Below are 18,925 nucleotides of genomic sequence, written 5' to 3' on the forward strand. Positions count from 1 at the left end.
CCTCCGAGGCAGGGAATGCGGCCCCACCCATAGGCATCCAGGTCTTATCAGGAGGGGAGAGAGTGAGGGGAGCTGAAGGAGGACCCTGTGGTGTCTCCATTTACAAGACCCCGCCCGCAGAACTGGGGTAGGGAGTCGGCAAATAGGAGGGCACTTGTCGGGGAGAACCAGGTTCAAGCTGCCCGGACGGGGAGGAGGGGACAGGGTCGCTGGGAGAACGCAACCGCTGTGGCCGGGGACCACTAGGGGCTCCCGAGAATCTCGACCTTCCCGGCTCACCTGGGGGCCCACTCTAGCCCCACCCCTATCTTTCTCCTTCACGGTCCCCGCCCCGCAAATCCCCGCCCCTCACTGGCCGATCGGCGATCGATCGCACTGTCTGCGCTCTCCTCGTTCTTCTAGCGCTGTCTTTTTGGTCCCAACGTGGGCAGCTGGTGATGGCGGCGCTGGTGGCGGCCGAGGCCGCCGAGGCCACCGAGTCCGGCAGCCGAAACGGCCCGGGCAGAGGTGGGTGCTATAAGGCTGCGGCCTCCGGACCTCGCATCTCGGGGTAGGGCCCCCAAGTCAGGGACAGGACCCTTTAATGGCGGAGGCGCGTTTCTCCTCCAGACCCGGAAGGCCTTGCCGTCGCTCGCTCTGGGCGGCTGTCGCTGGAGCCCAGGACGACAGGTCTTTCTTTTGCAGCCTTAGGGCACGATCGGGAGCAGCCCCTCCTAGGAGCTTGTAGTCCTCAAGCCGGAAACGCTACCCCCCCTGCCTTGGCGGGCAGACAGACGCCTGAAGACTCACGGATAAGACGTACCCGACGGGGAGGGAAGGAGCCAGGCGCGTTGCCCCGGGCATTCCACAAGTGTGCCTTCGGGGAATGCTTCAGGAAAGATGCACAAGGTGTCATTCACCTGGCACTCACTGAGCGCCCGCGGAATGCCAGGCCTGTGCTAGGTGCAGGGACTGGACTGCAGCCCTGCCCTCAGGGATCTCACAGTCTACTGAGGAATGCTGAGGTTAACAGAAGGTTACTGCCAAATGATAAAAGGAGGAAGCGCCTACTGGCCCTTGGGACAAATCGAGCCGCTACGACTAGCAGCTCCCACACCCCAACCACCACAAGGGACTTGGGCCTCTGCCAGAGGAGCTTCTGAGAGGGGCGGGCCCAGAGACGCAGGCATGTGTTTCATGGCCTTTAAAACATCTGAACAAGTACCGTAGCAGTGGTAACATTCAAATCTGGACTTAGGGTCCCAAACCTGCCATTCTAGTTCTCCACTGCACCATCACCACCACCACCCATGCATCAGCCCTCCCTCCCCGGCCCCCCCCGCCACACACACACAGAGGCTGAAGTGTCAGGTCTGGCAGGATCCCTGGCAGAAAATAGTACAGGCTCAATAAATATTCGCTGAATAAATTCATTTCTCTCCTTGTCACATTCCCAAACTGTCTGGTGCCTAAAGGGAGACCAGGGTTGGGCTAAACTGAACTGTGGGGAGTAAGATGCAGATGAAGGGCTGCAGCCTTCCTAAAGGGCTACAATGTTTCTTCTCCTTTAATCAGGGGTTTGTAATTATTTGTGTACCTGCATCTGCCGCCACTAGACTACTAGCCCCTAAAGGGCAAGGTCACTTTTCTGTCCTTACCTGTTTGCCCACAGTCCTGACTAGAGTGTATGTATTCTTTCCATCCTTCCTGGGGTGGGAAGTGGGGTAGAATGACGAAACTGGGGAATTTGTTAAGTCAGTTAAATGTATGGTGTTTATTTCCCTTTTGAATGAGGAGAGGGAAGAGTGCAGGAATTAACCAGCGTAGACATAGTCAGTGGGACTCAAGTAAGGAAAGCAGTCTTTTAAATGAGTACTTACAACAGTTTGCTTATAGATCTCATATCTAGGATCTCAGAACTTCAAGGTGTTCTCAGGGGCTGGGGGGAGAGGGACATTTTCCCAGACAGGTTGGGCTGGCTGGACTCTTGGCGTTTTCTCAGGATTGTTCTCTATCAAGGAGCGGTTGTGTGGACTTTTTTTTCATTTGCCTCTCAGTTGAGTCCCCTGGTGTCAGCTTACTCTCCTGAGGTAAGAGCTGAGCCACACACTCAAGTCCTTGATTCCCAATAATCTCATAACGTGGAAATTAATTATACAGATTTCCTCCTAGCTTAATGGGTTGTCCTTCCAGCTTCAGGATGAACTCAGTGGGGAAGAAGGCTGGGCCAATTCCCTTGGCATCTAGGATCGGGGCCTTAAACTTGGGTGGTGTTAATAGCTCACTCAGGTCTGGCTGTGGTTTAGGCCAGGCACCAAACAACTCAGGCCTTGCATTCATCCTAGGTCGAGCCCCTCGGGGCCGCTTGGCCAATCAGATACCCCCTGAGATCCTGAAGAATCCCCAGCTGCAGGCAGCCATTCAAGTCCTGCCTTCCAACTATAACTTTGAGATTCCCAAGACCATCTGGAGGATCCAACAGGCCCAGGCCAAGAAGGGTGAGCCCGTAAGCTTTGAGCGGGGGTGGGGGAGGAGAGGTTGCCCAGCCGAGCCAGGGGCAGTGTCCCTATCCCAGTCTCTTCCCAGCCCTCTGCTCATGTCTCTGCTCTGTCTTGCAGTGGCCTTGCAAATGCCTGAAGGCCTCCTTCTCTTCGCCTGTACCATTGTGGATATCTTGGAAAGGTGAGCCTTGGGCCACTGATGAAGCTGAACCAAGACCTTCCCCACGTCCATTGCAGCTCTGCCTGTTGACATCATGTTCTCCTTCTGGACCTCTGCCTTACCGTGTTCCTTCCCACAGCCATACACACACCAAGGAAAAACCCCAGACTAAACTCCTAGCCTGCTGCAATCCCTGCTTGTCTGTATACATCTCCCCTTCCCTAAAAGAAATTGGGAGGGAGAAAGGAGTCAACTCCAGTATCTTCAAAGGTGGGCCCACAGCAGGTGGTGGAGCCTGAGGAAGAAGCTGAGAGTCCTCAGAGTTGACCCTGCAGTGGGCTGGGTGGTCAGCGTGGGGGTCTGGCTTGGGGGAAACTTTTCCTCTGGCACATTTGGAGGAGTGAGGCAAGAGGGGCTTGGCAGAGGGAGAAGCACATAGGAGATGGTATTCAGTTCCTCTACCTCCCTCATCTAAGTTTCTTCAATACAATGAGCCATCCTTGGGAGGGGGGTGAGTGCTCAGCCATCTGTAACCAGCACAGGAACAGGGAGGGCGAAAGAAGAAAGGGGAGGTCACCTCGTGATGGGAACCTCCCACTTCCCTGCTGCCGCCCCACCCCCACCCAGCAGCCACAGACTCACTTCCCTGCTCCCACCCTCTTGCCCCTTGGGGATGCTCTCTGGGGCTCGGGCCAATTTGCATACATTTTAATCTATAAAAAATTAAGTGCTCTGGCTGACTCAGACGCCTGGGCTGCATTCTAAGGAGCTGAATTATCTGCTTCTGTGCACAGCCTGATTTGGGGAGGTGGGGGAGCTGCCTGGCAGCAGCTCAGCTTTTCGCACCACACCCCCAGGAGAGGAATGGGGAGACCCCCTGACACTGAGCCAGACTCCATGCCCCAGGGATGGGTCTCAGGGAAGAGCTAATCCTCTGGCCCCGTTCCTGTGGTGAGTTCAGGGAGAGTGGGGTCTTCCCCAGCCACCCCATCCCCCAGTGATTCAGGCCTGGCAGCAGATCCCATGGCAGTGTGCTGGCCAGAGCCCACTCTTCCTGACACATGAGGTGTGTGGGTGGCGCCATGTGCTGCGGAGGAGCTGTCCACGGGTCCCCCCATCCCGGGCACAGAGGGCCCTGACTAAAGGTGGGGAGGTAGCAGGGGGTCTGGGCGACGGGGAGGCTATGTGTATACACACACGCGTGCCCACACACGTCACGGTGCCAGGGTGTGGGAATGGGTGTCCTCGCCCCTGTGTGCATGTTCATCGTTCTGGGTGGGAGGAGTTGGGGCGGCAGAGGTCTGTGTTTGACCCCCTGTATGCCAGGCTGAGGGTTGGGGGTCCCTCTTGCAGTCTGAGCCTGGGCAGAGGAATAAAGATGCTACAGAGTCCGTCCTCATACAGCTACGGTTCCAGGAGCTGCTGCCAGGCCTGGGGGAGGTAGCAGCTGGGCCCCTCCTACTCTGTTGGCAGAAGTGGCAGCTGCCAACCCAAGGGATTGGGAGAGGTAGGGAGAGTGGAGCTGGGCCCTGAGATACCTCCACAGTTAGGTTCTCTGCTACCTCCTTGTGTCACTGTCCCATTGTTCCCCACCCCGACAGGTTCACGGAGGCCGAAGTGATGGTGATGGGTGATGTGACCTACGGGGCTTGCTGTGTGGATGACTTTACCGCAAGGGCCCTGGGAGCTGACTTCCTGGTGCACTATGGCCACAGCTGCCTGGGTACGGCAGACCAGGACACCCAGACCCTGGCAGGGAGGTGGGACTGCACGCTCTTCTCCATCACAGTGCCTGTCCTGCTTGTATGCACAGTTTCTGGGATGGCCTTGGCCTTCCTGCACTGCAGGGGGATCTTTCCTTTGGATTTGGTTGCCTTGGAAACCATGCTGCTGTCCCAGATGCGGGTGTTTGAAAGGCTGTTGGTGGTAGAGCAGGCTGGGCCCCCAGCCGAATGACAGAGATGGAGCTTCTAAAAGACCTGTGACAACACGGTCCCCACCTCCCCCAACCCCTCCCTCTAACCCTCAGGCTAAAGCCACTGGTCCTGGCTACTCAGAAACCTTGGCCTGGGCCAGGCCCTCTGCCCCTCCTGCCTTCCAGAACAGTCTCCTGAACTCTTCCCTCCTCCCAGTTCCCATGGACACCTCGGCCCAAGACTTCCGGGTGCTGTATGTGTTTGTGGACATCCGGATAGACACTACCCACCTACTGGACTCTATCCGCCTCACCTTTCCCCCAGCCAGTGCCCTTGCGCTGGTCAGCACCATTCAGTTTGTGTCAACTTTGCAGGTAAGTGGGCAGACAGTGGCCAGTTTCCAGGCTCTTCCTGGATCCCCACGGCAGGCGCTCCAGGCTGGTGCTATGGCCCTGCCTCTCCTTCCCCATCCACTTGCTTCCCTTCCCTCATTATCCCTACAGGCAGCTGCCCAAGAGCTGAAAGCTGAGTATCGTGTGAGTGTCCCACAGCGCAAGCCCCTGTCCCCTGGGGAGGTCCTGGGCTGCACGTCCCCCCGTCTACCCAAGGAGGTGGAGGCTGTTGTGTAAGTGAAAAATGGGGTGCCAGTCATAGAGACACAAGAAACGTACCCTAGGAGGGAGCTCAGGTTCATCATCCAGGAAAGGACACTGAGTCTAAAGCTCCTTAGCCATTCATTCAAGGTCACCTTGCAAGATGGGGGACCAAATAGGGTTTCAGGTTTCCTGTCTCCCTCTCCAGCGCTCTGTCCAACATCCAGACGGCTGTGCCCAGGGTGGAGCGGGAATCAGGGCCTGATGGGGGATGAGGGTGGGCTAGAAGTGGTGGGAATATAATTGGAGAAGATGGATGGGCACGCCCAGGCTGCAGCCCCATTAATTTAGCATCCGGACAGCTAACAAGCAGGAGCAGCATGTCTCCTGCTGCCTAATTATTTTAGGTAATGGAAATGCTTAATGTTGTGTGAACTCAGCCAGCCCCAGAGCCAACAGCTCCCCCGGCTAAGACTGGGGAGGGGAGCCCCATTCCCAGCTAATGGCAGGGAAGGAGGGAGGGGCACTCCCCCGACTCAGCCCCACCTGCACCCACACAGGACATCCCTGCCCCTAGCAGGCCCACATCAGGGCCTTCCCCAGCCCAGACCTGGTAGCCCTGCTCCCTGAGGGGCATTTCCCCTGTGCCTGTCCCTACAGAACTCTGAGCTCATAGATGCCTGCCCCTGGGGGCGTCATGGTGTGTGTTGGAAGGAGGGACACTCTGAGTGTTGGCCATTCATCAAAATTTGGTATGATCTCCAAGACAGAAGGAGCTGCCGTGCAGATTGTCTTCCAATCTCTGGCCTCTCCATGGTCTGGGAAGGTACTGTTAGGGACAGCATCTCCTAGGCATGCTTGGTACAGCCTGATGGGTAAGCCTAGAATCAAGTCCCAGATATACTGCTTAATAGCTGTGTGACTTTGGGCAAGTTTCTTAACATCCCTGAACCTCACTTGTATCTTTTGTGAAATGGGGATACTATAGGTAGCAGCTTGGAGGATTACCTGATAGGACTGAGTGAAGTCATACATGTCAGGTGTTTAGCCCAGGCCTGGTACACGGAAGGCACAAGCCCAGTAAACAGTGGCTGTTATTACAACTCAGTAACTGGACCCAAGAGCTAGTTTGGGCAGAGAGTAGCCAGTATATACCCTGAAAGCTCATTTATGGCATAGATGACACCCTGAACACTACTTCCCACATCTATATTGAGCTAGGTGAGGGAGAATCTGTCCCTCCACCTCCAAGTTAGGATCTAGATCTAGAGCCTTACCATGGTCTTGGCTGACCCTTTACTCTTCCCCCAGAAGGTCGGGGTGGGTAGAGGTGCAGTTCTTAGATTCTGCACTACATAGCTAGAGGGGCCTTAATGGTCATCCAATTCAAACTTATTTTACATGTGAAAAAACCAGGACGGGGGTCTTCCCTGGTGGCGCAGTGGTTAAGAATCCGCCTGCCAACGCAGGGGACACGGGTTCCATCCCTGGTCCAGGAAGATCCCACATGGGGCGGAGCAACTAAGCCCGTGCGCCGCAACTACTGAAGCCCACGTGCCTAGAGCCCGCGAGCCACAAGAGAAGCCATCTCAATGAGAAGCCCGTGCACCACAACAAAGAGTAGACCCCATTCACCGCAACTAGAGAAAGCCGGCACGCAGCAACGAAGACCCAATACAGCCAAAACAAAAACAAAAAACAGGGCGTGTGGGGTGGGGTGAGGGGGGCGGTGTGTGTGAAATGATGCTGTGTCCCAGTTCACATACACAGTCAGCTGCATAGCTAAGAACTCAGTCCTCTGGACCTCCGAGCCAGTGCCTGCTTCTTCTGGCACCCCACCCCACACTTACTGTCCCCTTTCTCCCCCCTGCAGATATCTTGGAGATGGCCGCTTCCATCTGGAGTCTGTCATGATTGCCAACCCCAATGTCCCCGCTTACCGGTATGGACTGAGCTGGCTGACCAGCTGGGAAGGGGGTGGGGTTCCCTGCCACTGAAACCCTCAATCAGCCCAAACTTCCTCATCCCTTGGCCACTTAACAGCCCCCGGCCCTAAGGATCTGAGGCACTTGGGTTCTGAATCTCGGTGTCAGGGGAAGGGTTGCTGCTGCACAGCACCTACCCATCCCCTGGAATCACACCTGGATCCTAGATCCCTCTCCCACTCTTGCCTACTCGAGTTGTGGAACTGATCTTCCCAAAGACAATCTCTGCTCTTGCCTCTGTTCTTACTTGCCTGTATGGAGACTGAGGGTTCAGGAGACCAAGGGGCCGAGTCGGGGAGCTGTGTATATAGCACAAATCCTGTAAGTGGCTGTCACTGTGACCATGACAGCTTCTTTTCCAGATACGACCCGTACAGCAAAGTCCTCTCCAGAGAGCAGTATGACTGCCAGCGCATGCAGGCCAACCGCCAAGAAGCCATAGCCACTGCCCGCTCAGCTAAATCCTGGGGTCTCATCCTGGGCACTTTGGGCCGCCAGGGCAGTCCCAGGATTCTGGAGGTCAGAGGGCTCGGGATGGCCTCTGGAAAAGAGGACTAACTGGGAACCGAGCTGGGAAAATCAGTAGCCTAAGGGATTTAGCTTTGGCTGCTTGATCGTGGGGACCCCAGCTCTGCCTCCCTCTCCCAACAGCACCTGGAATCTCGGCTCCGAGCCTTGGGACTTCCCTTCGTGAGGCTGCTGCTCTCTGAAATCTTCCCCAGCAAGCTTAGCCTTCTTCCTGAGGTGGATGTGTACGTCTGCCCACCTTTCCTGTCTAGCTATGACTGGCTAAAAAAGCTTAGAATCTGGGTCCTGCCCAGCACCTAATGAAGGCTGGAGTCGGTGCTTCCATGATCATGAAATTTTAGTGTTTACAGAGCACTCGTCCAGCAGGGACTACCTTTGGCTGTGGGTCTTCCCTACTTTGTCTGGCTTGGGAGCTCACAGGCAACGGCAGCATCATAGTCATTCTGCATGAGATAAGTTGGAGGGGTGGTTGGCACCTGCACTGTGCCAGGCACTACATTTGATTCTGGAGATACTATTGCAAATGAGCTGCCCAGGCCCTCCCTTCAGAAAGCTCATAGTCAGTGGAGGAAACAGGAGAAAACAAGCAACACCATAGTGTTATTCTTTTTTTTTTTTAATAAATTAATTTATTTTTGGCTGTGTTGGGTCTTCGTTGCTAGGCGTGGGCTTTTTCTAGTCGCGGCGAGCAGGGGCTACTCTTCGTTGCAGTGCGGTGGCTTCTCGTGGAGCACAGGCTCTAGGCACGCAGGCTTCAGTAGTTGTGGCTCGCGGGCGCTAGAGTGCAGGCTTAGTAATTGTGGCCCACAGGCTTAGTTGCTCCGCGGCATGTGGGGTCTTCCTGGACCAGGGCTCAAACCCATGTCCCCTGCATTGGCAGGCGGATTCTTAACCACTGTGCCACCAGGGAAGTTCCCATAGTGTTATTCTAAACAGCAGTAGGTGACAGTCTTTAGAATAGTAAGCATGCATTGGCTGTGTTGGGGACACAGCCATGTTCTTCAGCATGCTGCCCAGGAACAGGGCCCCCCCCCCCCCGCTTGGATCTGACGTGACTTCCCCTCCCAGGTGGGTGCAGGTGGCATGTCCACGCCTCTCCATTGACTGGGGCACAGCCTTCCCCAAGCCGCTGCTCACACCCTATGAGGTAACACCACGTTTTGAAAATCCCTGGGAGGGAGTGGGCTTTGCTCCTAGTTCTGTGGGTGGGTTACAGCTGAGCCACTTCCTAGCTGTGTGGCCTTGGAAGTCCCTTCACCTCTCTGAACCTCACATTTCCTCTCTGTGCTATAGGGATATAGTAGGACCTTCGTAGGCCGTCGTGAGGGCAGAATTAAATAATCCTGCGTAGAAAAATGTTGGTAGATGTTACTGTCCGGTGTTTCTCCTCTAGGCGGCAGTGGCCCTGAGAGACATTTCCTGGCAGCAGCCCTACCCTATGGACTTCTACGCTGGCAGCTCCTTGGGGCCGTGGACGGTGAACCACGGGCGGGATCGGCTGCTCCAGCACCCGGGCCGGCCGGCGCTGGCGAAGGTAGGAAGGAACCTCAAGGAGGGCGGAGAGGCTTGGGCGCGGCCACACATTGGCCGCCTCCTTGGTGACGCGAGCCGAGCCCGCCGCCCTGCGGCCGCTACGGGAAATGCGTGTCAGCGGGGTGGGGAACGTCGCGGAAGCGAGACCGTGACCAAAGTCGGCCACCTCAGGTTCAGGAGAGGCCCGCGCGCCCCTTTCCAGCCGTGGCTTGCGAGGCTTGCAGCTGCAGAGACGAGGAGGTCGCGCCGCTCGCTCCCTGAAACGCTCCTTGGTCCCAGGTATCAGCCCCAGCTCTGGCCGGGCCGCACCCTCTCTCCGTTGTCATGGCAACGTCCACTCTCTCTGAGGCCCGCCTCCAGGGTGGTGCCGGCATTGGGTCACGCCCCCTTATGTTTAACTTCCGCTCGGAGAAAGACCACGTCCGGTCCCTCTGGCGCTTGCCTAGAATTATGGCTGCGTCTCCGCCTCTGCGCGTCTTGTGTTTGGCCGGTTTTCGGCAGAGCGAGCGGGGCTTCCGCGAGAAGACTGGAGCGCTGCGGAAGGCGCTGCGGGGTCGCGCAGAGCTCGTGTGCCTCAGCGGCCCGCACCCGGTCGCGGACGCAGCGGGCCCTGAGGGCGCCGGGCCAGACCCCGGTGAGATGAGCCTTGCCCGGAAATGCGCTCAGAGTCTTCTCTGTCTTGCCTCGTCCCCGTGACGCCTGCCTGCACACAGCCACCCTGTCCCTCCCCTCATTCCTGCCACCCTCCCACCTCACTCTGCCTATGCCCTCCATCCCTCCCACCCCAGCCCCTCGCTCAAATTCCAGCCTGGCCCTCCCAGACTTCCACCTTGTCTCTTCTCCAGGTCAGTCTGTTCCCCGCCTCATTTTCCCCAGACTTTCTTCTCTCCTCAGCCTCCTCTCTTTCCCTCACTCCCTTTCTCATTTCTCTCCCCATGGATTTCCCCTTGTCCTAACTCTGAACTCTCCCCCTCATCGCTGTAGGGCCCTGCCCTCCGGAGGAGCAACCTCGAGGCTGGTGGTTTTCCAAACAGGAGGCAGACGTTTTCTCGGCACTGGAAGAGCCCACGGTGTGCAGAGGTCTGGAGGAAGCCCTGGGAACGGTGGCACAGGCACTGAGCAAGCTTGGGCCTTTCGATGGAATCCTTGGTTTCAGCCAGGGGGCCGCGCTAGCAGCCCTTGTGTGTGCCCTTGGCCAAGCCGGCGATCCCCGCTTCCCATTGCCCCGGTTTATCATCCTGGTATCTGGTTTCTGTCCCCGGGGCCTTGGCCTCAAGGAAGACATCCTGCAGGGCCCCTTGTCAGTGCCTTCCCTCCATGTTTTTGGGGACACCGACCGCGTCATCCCCTCTCAGGAGAGTATGCAACTGTGTAGCCAATTCGCTGGAGCCATCGCCCTCACCCACTCTGGTGGCCACTTCATTCCGGCAGCCGCACCCCAGCGCCAGGCCTACCTCCAGTTCTTGGACCAGTTTGCAGAGTGAAAGATCAACAAATGCCTTTGCCTCTGCATTCCCTCTCCACCCCCCACCCCCTAATGGAGACACATGACCTTGATGCAGCCTCTACAATCCCTGTCCTCCCCTTCTTTCCCCTACTGTGATCTCGAGACAAATATCAATACTTAAGACTCAAATTATATAAGCCCAGCTCTGCACTCAAGAAAAAGAGGATTAGGTGGCCTAATGGACTTTGACCATGGCATCTGATACTCAATATGAAAAAGGTCAGTGGAGCCCTGGGTGAGTGGACGGTAACACAAAAAGCAGAGACGGGCAGCACCGTGACTGCCACACAATAAAGTGGTGATTTGGATTTTCAGCATCTTTTCCCTGGTATACACAGCAAAACTCATTTTATTAAAAAAAAAAAAAAAAAAAAAGTGGATTCCTGGCCATCCATACAGCCTCCAGGGCAGCACCAAGCAGGGAGGTGTTTCCAGTTGTGAACCCCCAGGACAAGCTCATGCATATGTGCACATAGACACTTACACATTACTGGTGGAAGGCTTAAGTCCCAACCTGAAAGAAAGGAGGCCTCCCTGAAGCAGGGAAGAATTTACATCTGAGAAGTTTGGGGAAGAGATCAATTGGCAGGGCTCTGCCTGGGCCATACTGAGTTTTGGCTTCCTCCATCCTGATCCCTAAGAGTTGTGTGTTGGCCTGTCAAAACCTGGCTTCATATGTTCTCTGCTTTCTCCACCATAACAGTCTTACCCCTCCGAACTATGAGCTTGAAGGGTGGGATGGTGCTAGACCTTGATGGAAGCCAAAGACAGCACAGAAGTAGCCTTCTTCCAAACTTGACCCTACTTGCAGCATTTGAGATTGATGCTACTCTGTAGAGATCGCAGCCAAGGCCTAAACAGCCCATCTGGTTTGAAAGTGCTGTTTTTCCTAGACACTCTAAAGACTGCTCACTTCAGCCATTTCCCCCACTTCCAGGGCCTTCGTCCCCAGCCTGCCCTGCCTCTGCAGACTCACCAGCTTGTTCCTTTTCTGGAAGATCGCAACAGGCCCTATCTGGCCCTCAAGCATGGCTGCCCCAAGTAGCTTAGTAATTGAGCAGGAATTGAGATTAGGAGATTGTAGCACAAATACTCTAGCCCATCCTGAGACAACAAGACAAGTAGTCTGAAGTTACCGGAAATTCTGAGTTCTTCACAATGGACAGCAGCTGTCCAAGATTTTTTAAAAAGAAAAAAAAAAAAAAAAAAAAAGCAGGAGTTACCTGCCCAGACAGACCTAGTTTACTGAGTCTGGAACCTTTACAGCAGAAAGGGGGGCTGGGGAGAAAGTTCTCCCTTGCTACAGTCTGCTACTGCCTAGTTCTTGGTGGGGTTTTTTTGTTTTGTTTTTGGTTGTTTTAAAGGGAGATCCCTTCCTTGGCAAAAGGAAGAGACTCTGAAATGGACTGAATTACTCCTATAGACCTGTTGGCTTTGGCCCATAGAATTTTAGAAACAGTTGGGATTGTGATACTTAAAAATTTTGGAATTTCACACAAATTCAGATTCCTGGCTCCTCGGGAAATAAGCAGTTCAGAATGGAAAGCAGTGAGTAGATCCGCAACTAAGGGCTCACATGCCTTCGTGGCAATCACAGCAAGGCCCCAAGCGGTGAAAATGATGCCACCTTGCATACCACGGTTGCTGCTACTTGGGATTACTGGAAGGAGTAAAGGAGAGAGGGAAAGACATTTGGGGAATGAATTTTAAGGCAGGGTTTAAAGTTGGAAGGGTGAAGTTGAAGACCAGAGCAGTGTCCGGTGGAACAGAAGTGAGGAGGTAAAAATTCCCCTGAGAATCAAAATGTCTGACCTAGGAGGAAACAGATCATGTGGTCCACTGGTTCCCAACAAGTGAGATATGTCCTCTCCCATCATGCCCTCCAGGAACAATGGGGAATCTTAAGGGGTTATTCCTCCCACCCTCCACACAGATTCCATGGACCATTTGCATCAGGATCATGGTGAACCTTGGGTCCCTGGGGCCAGCTCCAGAGCTACTGGGACCCAGGAATCTGCATTTTGACAAACCATCCTGGTCATTCTCATGCAATGAAATACTTGAAAGCCACCGCCTTAGAGAGTAGAGTGTAAGTCTCTGGTAAATATGTGTAATTTTAAAAAGCCCGCCATGTGATTCTCATGCACTCCACTAGGGAGAGGGAAGAAGCTCTCCTGTTAAGAATCATTGATCTAACATTTTCAACTGAGGAAAATGAGGTCTAGAGGACAGGAAGAGGAATATAATTTATTGAGTGCTAACTATGCCAGACATTGTGCTAAGCAGAAGCTTTAGTTAGCTAGTTTAATCTCACAACTTCATAAGGTAGATACTGTTATTGATCTAACTTTACAACTGAGGAAAGAGGCACAGAGAGGCTAAGTAACTTACCCAAAGTTGGATTCAGATCCAAGAACTCCGATTCTTGACCTTTACTAGTCATTGTTTTCTCTGCTGCTTCACAGAAGATGAGCAGAGAGGCCACCACTCACTACTCTTGGACAGTATGTCCTGCGTGGGCCTCACCTTCCTAATCCATAAAATAGGTTGGCGGTGCGGTGCCCTAAGTGATTTTCAAGATACTAAAACACTCTAACATTGTACAGTCAGTCCTTTGGTTTTTTTCCCCTCTCTGACCACCTTCAGATGGGTTCAGACTGCAAAAGACTGTCTCTTCTTTTCAAAACATCCCTACCATTTCTCTTTTCTACCTCTCACTCCACCTTAGTTCCTAAAGCTCTTGGGAGAGAGAAGTCCCTAAGCAAAGAACCCTCAACAGCCCCAGTCCTGGAGCTTCTGCTCAGAGAAATGTGTCCCCCTCCCCTGTTCATTCTAAGTGCCCAGAGCTGGGGTCTCCCACCACCACCACCCCCTTACAAGGACATAGTAGCCTAAGAGAATACTTAAGATTGAAATAGCTTTCTGCCGTTGGCAAAGATTTTTACTTACATGATCTTATTTGGTCCTCACAACAGGCCTGCCAGAAAGGAGGGATTATTATCTCATTTTACGGAAGGCTCAGAAACAACATGGCCCCTTAACAACCAGTTGATGGTGATGCCAGGTTGGACCGCCTGCTTCCCAGTGCACTACTCCCATGTGCACACACTACAGTCTGCCCACAGATGTCCACCGGATGCCAGAATCAGGTGCATTTTAATCCAAGACCTCAGTGTCCTTGGGTGGGAAGAAGACAATGTGTGGGTGTTGATTAACTGTGAAACCAGCACCAGCTGCCTTAGAAGTAGTTTAGAAAAGGAGGGGATATGGAGAGGTAGAGAAAAATTGGATTAATGGGTGGCAGGGCTGGGCTGCATTAACCATTCCCAACACTGTCCCTTGGGAGGTCCTGAACCCAATATCCAACAGTCAGCCCGTGGGTGATGATGGTGGCGGCAGGTGACATGCAGAATGTTTTTGAAGAGGTCATTGCTTACACTTCACTGGCCCAAGAGGACTTCAGCTCCTCTGATATTTACTCCCCCTCTTTTGGGTTAATTTGAGACATTGTCTAAAACTGGAATACAGCATCTAGAGATAGACTGAGGTGAGGATGCTGGTATGTTCAGACAACGGTTTTAAGGACTGGTTAACTTTACAAGTTTTATGGCTTCCTGAGGGTTGGGGAACCCTTCTTATCCTTCAAGACCCAGAGGGAAAAAGAGGGAAGAGGAGTGAGGGAAGGCTGTGACTCCATCAGGACATGGGTTCAAGGTTTACCCTTTGCCCTCTGCCTACTCAGCTAGGGGTTCCTGGAAGAATGAGGTCGTGGCGCATTCAGGAAAACTTTCCTCCGCCTACCCACTTCGGTACCCAGGATGCAAACATTTTTCCAGGTCCTAGCAGCCTCCCTCCCACCAAGGAGTTAAAAAGAACACAAATCCCAGAACTACCCCTTCTCTCACAATCCCCTGGGTGCAGTACCTCGGCTAGGAGGACAGGACGGTCACTGAGGGGGACGGTCAGGCATACTCCGCAGACCGCGCTTCTTTCTTTCTCTTTCTCTGCCTGGGTGGATGCCCGGCTCCGGAGTAGCCCGCCCTCCCTGCGCCTCACCTCCCGCCACCCCCGCAGACACATGGGCTCTCGACTCGCCGCCTCCGCTTCCTCCTGCTCGGAGCCTCCCCCATCCCGGCCCCGGCTGTGCGCTGCGCGGCGCGGCGCGTGGGCGTGCTGCGGGGCGACCATGGCTGTAGACTGTTACCTCCGGTTCCCACAGTAACAATCGAAAGCCACGGTTGCCCTGGAGACGCGGGGGCGGGGCGCGCGCTGCTGACGGCACCACGGCAGCTCCAGTTTGGCTGACGTCAGGACCGCGGAGTGGGGGGACGGCGGCGGCGCGGGCGGGGGACGGCGCTCGCGGCAGGGGCCGGGCGCTGGACTCCTGGGGCTATGAGATGTGCGTGTAGGCCGGCAGCCCCTCAGTAGCCCTTGGGGACCGGGGACGGGACTGCTCGATGGCGGTGCCCGCGCCGGATCAGCACCGCGGACAGCGGCGGCGCGGGCAGCGAGCTCGGGGCTGAGGGACCCTCGGGGACAGAGGGGCCGGGGGCGCGGCAGGTGGCCGGGTCCGCGGTCCTGGGGCGGGGCCAGGCGTCGGTGGCCGTGACTGGAGACTGTTACTGAGGGCGGCCCGGGCAGTAAGCAGTCTAGAGCCAAGGTGCCGGCGCGCTGCCCGGGCAGGGTGGCTCCGTCGCCCGCAGCTGGGGGCGCTGCTGCTCTTCCTCCCCCGCGTCTCCAGGCCTTCTCTGACCCAGCGCTTGCGGACAGGCACGTGGCCCTTGACGTCAAAACCCTGTGACGTCAAAGATGTCCCTGCAGAGAGGCACTTCCGGCTGCGGGGAGGGGGAGGGCGAGGGCGATGGGGGCGGGGCAGTCCGGCTGAGGCCCCGCCCCCGCCTGGTCCTGAGAGGACAGCTCCTCCTGCAGAGGCGGGAAGTTGGGGGCGCTGAGGGACCAGCTCGACGGGACAGGGAGGGGGCGCCCCCGGCTGAATGAGGGGAGGGGTCCCGAGAAAGCCGCAGCCAGGGCGGCGGGTAGGTGGGCGTCTGTCTCTCGCCGGCGCCCCAGCTCAGCCGACCGGGGGTTAGCGAGGCTGAGTCACCGCTCTGCGGGGAGGAGAGGAGGGGGCGCATCTCCTGGGGCGCCGGCACCTTCGTCCCACTTTCTTGGGAGGATGGCGCAGGAGCTCCAGGAAGAGCCGCAGGGACTCTGAGGTCCGTCCTCTGATCGACGCTCCTCCGAAGTGGCTGCGTCTCCATCCGGGCGCAGGCAGGTGCTGCACAGGGTTCTGCGTACGCCTCCGGCTCCAGCAGTTGCGAGTGGACCCTCGTCCCCTCCACCCTGTCCCCAACCCCACCCCTTAGGGGCCCCTCTAACCTGCAGCCTGTCGGTCTCCTCCTTGCCCTCCAGTCCGTGTCCGTGCATCGGTCCATCTGTCGCCCGTTGGTCGGTCAGTCCCGCTTACCTGTCGGCTGTATTGCGTCCGCGCCCGCTCGCCTCCCGCAGCCGGGCTGGCGCGGCGGCTTTTATAGGCGCGCATAGTACTCGTGCGGCGGCTCATTCATGCGGCCGCGGCTCCTACACACTGACGCGCTGCCGACGTCAGCAGGGAATTTAGGAAACGGGAAGAGGGGCTATTTATAGTGGCGAGGCGGGGGGTGGGGTGGGGGGGGTGGGGACCGAGGCGACGGGGAGCTGGGAGGGGGAGGAGGGCGCACGGAAGCAGGAACGGGGAGGGGGGAGCCCGAGCCCCCTGTACCGGTCTACAAGGGGTTAACTTTCCGGAACTGCGGGCTGGGGGCCCGCGAGAGGACAGTGCGGGGAGAGGGGGACGGGTCCATTACAGATTTATTCACTCTGGGACACCTGGGGGCGCAACCCCACCATCGCCCGGCCTTCCAAGGCCCTCACCCAGTAGCCCCCACTCCCACTCTTCAGTTCCTGCACCCGACGGCTCTGTGACGTCACAAGATGCCCCGCGGCGGCGTTATACCCCACAAGGCCACTCCGATGTCGTCACCCTTGGGGGGTAGGGGGCAGGAGAGGAAGCTGGACCCTCAGAGGGGCCTCTGGCAGCATCTAGAGCTGTGGTGTCAGGGACATGAGGGAAGAGGAGTGGGGGAGCCCAGGGGTCTGGAAGGCTTTGTAGGAGGAGGTTGGGCCTGGAAGGAAAGGCTCAGTGGGAGTCCAGGTACCAGACGGGAGCTGGAGACGCGAGGGAAGGCAGAAAGTTGAGGAGGGCGGCTTGGACTCCCCAGAAATGAGCAAGAGGGTCCTCTATGGGGGAGGTGGGGGAAAGGTGGCAGGAGAAGGGAGGGAGAGGAAGAGGAAGCCTCAGCAACTGGAGGGGAGGAGGACTGGTCCACAATGCCAGTTTCAGAGCCTGACACTCAGCAAACCGCGTTTAACACCCATTTGTGGAATGAGGGACATTGGCAGCTTAGCAGAGAAGAGTCTCTGGGGGTAGGAGGGAAGAGACCACTTCCTGGAGGATTTAGAGTTCCTGGAGGTCAGAATTGGCAGGAAGAGTCCATGCAATGTGAGGCAGAGTTCTCCTGGACAGGATCAGGGAAATGAATGATCCTGGCCCAACCTAGCTCCATCAGTGGGGGAGGGGAGTGTGTCCAGAGAGAGGAACTGGATTAGGGTGGGGAGGGGACAATGCCAGGCCAAAGCAGGTGGAACTAGGGAGGGAGGGAAAGGTCAAAGATTGAGGAAGAGTGAAGTCCACAGGAGGGCAGCTATGCTGGGGGCAGGTCTGTCAGACTCTCCCATACAGATGTAAGGACAGTGTGAGAATAGGGGTGGGGAAGTGGGAATCTGGGGAGACTGTTGAAGAAAAACAAAAATAGTGGGCACAGGGGACCCTAGGGTGGGTCCACAGTGGACAGACTCCACTGAACAGAGATAGGGCTGAGTGGATCCTTGTGGGGCTAGGATCAAGGGGATACAAGATTACAGCAGAAATGGGGTCAAAGAGGTCCTGCATACCCTTTAGGATCTGGCCTCCTAGAGTGCCCCCAACCCGCCTTTTTTTTTTTTTTTTTTTTTTGGCCCCCAGCGTTTGTCCCACTGGTTCTCTTCTCCAGGAATGCCTTCCTGCCTGGGGGGAGAACTCCTGTTCATCCATCAAAGCCCTAAGATCTAAGAGCACTGCTCAGGTGTCTTCCCACCTCCCCCCAGCACTCCATACACTTTTCCACCTCAGCACACAGCACGTCTCTCCGCCAGGATGTTGAGGTCCACCTTCCCTGGAGGCTGTCAGCTCATTTTCATTCTTGGAACCTCACTGCTTCCTTAGCGAGGACTCTGGGGCAGGGGTGGGGGAGACGGAGAAGAGGACTGGGATAAGATGGACCCAGAACACAGAGTGGAAACAGGGTGAGGGCAGACTCGGGAAGGAGTGGGAGTCAGAAGTACCTCTGGGGACCAGGAGCCGCCTCCTGGCCCCGAGGCCATGAAGTCCCCTGCTGAGGAAAGGGAGCCTCTGGGGGGCGCCCGAGACCTTGGTGTCTGTCAGGGACCGCGAGTGGCCGCGCCGGCAGCCCCTCAATGAGTGACTCAGCCACTACTTCTGGCGCGGGCGTGGGGGCGAAGGATGGAGCGCGGGGCGGGCGGAGGGGTGGGGGGTGGGTGGGCGGCGAGCGCGGCCCCCACCGCCCAGCGGCCCTGCGCGGTTGCTAAGCTCTCCAAGGCCTCGGAGAGACGCGATATGGGCGAACCTCATCGGTTACTATGGTAACTCTGCGCCCCAGCCTCTCGCGCTCGGCGGCTGAGGGAGGCGCAGCCAATCAGAAACTGCAGGCGTTCTTGGGGACCCACTCCCACCCCCCCATGTGGGCGGGGGTCAGAAGGTGCGGGGAAGAGGCGGAGCGTGGGCTGCGGAGGCCCACTCAGCCACACAGGCGCTGGCTGCAGGCCTGATGTGCCGGGGCGGCTCGGGGACACTTCCGGAGTTAGATGTGCGAACGCCCGCGCTCTAGTGCGGGGTGCCCTCCTTCCCAGAAGGGCCGTCACCTGCAAGAACCCGGCCTTTCACGTGGGGTGCAGGACCTTGCGGGGCATCCCGGGCTGCAGGCCGTCCTGTGACTTTTCTCTCGGGTCCGTGGGTTTGGAGACGAGGTCGTTCAAGCGGGTCGTCCCTCAGAACGGCTCACACAGGGAATCTGGGGGCTTGGGTCGCTTCTGCGGGACCCCCAAGAGGCGCTGTCCAGCCATTCC

General features: G+C 56.7%; 2 protein-coding genes across 2 annotated transcripts; both read left to right on the forward strand.

Moving 5' to 3' along the window:
• The first annotated feature begins 437 nt into the window (after positions 1-437).
• On the forward strand, positions 438-9,456 carry DPH1 (diphthamide biosynthesis 1). Its single transcript, XM_065896672.1, has 12 exons — positions 438-507; positions 2,325-2,477; positions 2,598-2,661; positions 4,242-4,363; positions 4,773-4,930; positions 5,060-5,181; positions 7,023-7,091; positions 7,497-7,653; positions 7,786-7,886; positions 8,731-8,809; positions 9,056-9,196; positions 9,367-9,456. Exons 1-12 carry the CDS (start codon positions 438-440, stop codon positions 9,454-9,456), a joined length of 1,326 nt encoding a protein of 441 aa, XP_065752744.1.
• A 166-nt stretch (positions 9,457-9,622) lies between these two features.
• On the forward strand, positions 9,623-11,006 carry OVCA2 (OVCA2 serine hydrolase domain containing). Its single transcript, XM_065896673.1, has 2 exons — positions 9,623-9,829; positions 10,180-11,006. The coding sequence occupies exons 1-2, from the start codon at positions 9,646-9,648 to the stop codon at positions 10,677-10,679; spliced, it is 684 nt and encodes a 227-aa protein (XP_065752745.1). The 5' UTR covers positions 9,623-9,645; the 3' UTR covers positions 10,680-11,006.
• The last annotated feature ends 7,919 nt before the right edge of the window (positions 11,007-18,925 follow it).

This window comes from Phocoena phocoena, chromosome 19 (genome assembly GCF_963924675.1).
Source record: "Phocoena phocoena chromosome 19, mPhoPho1.1, whole genome shotgun sequence".
NCBI lineage: Eukaryota > Metazoa > Chordata > Mammalia > Artiodactyla > Phocoenidae > Phocoena > Phocoena phocoena.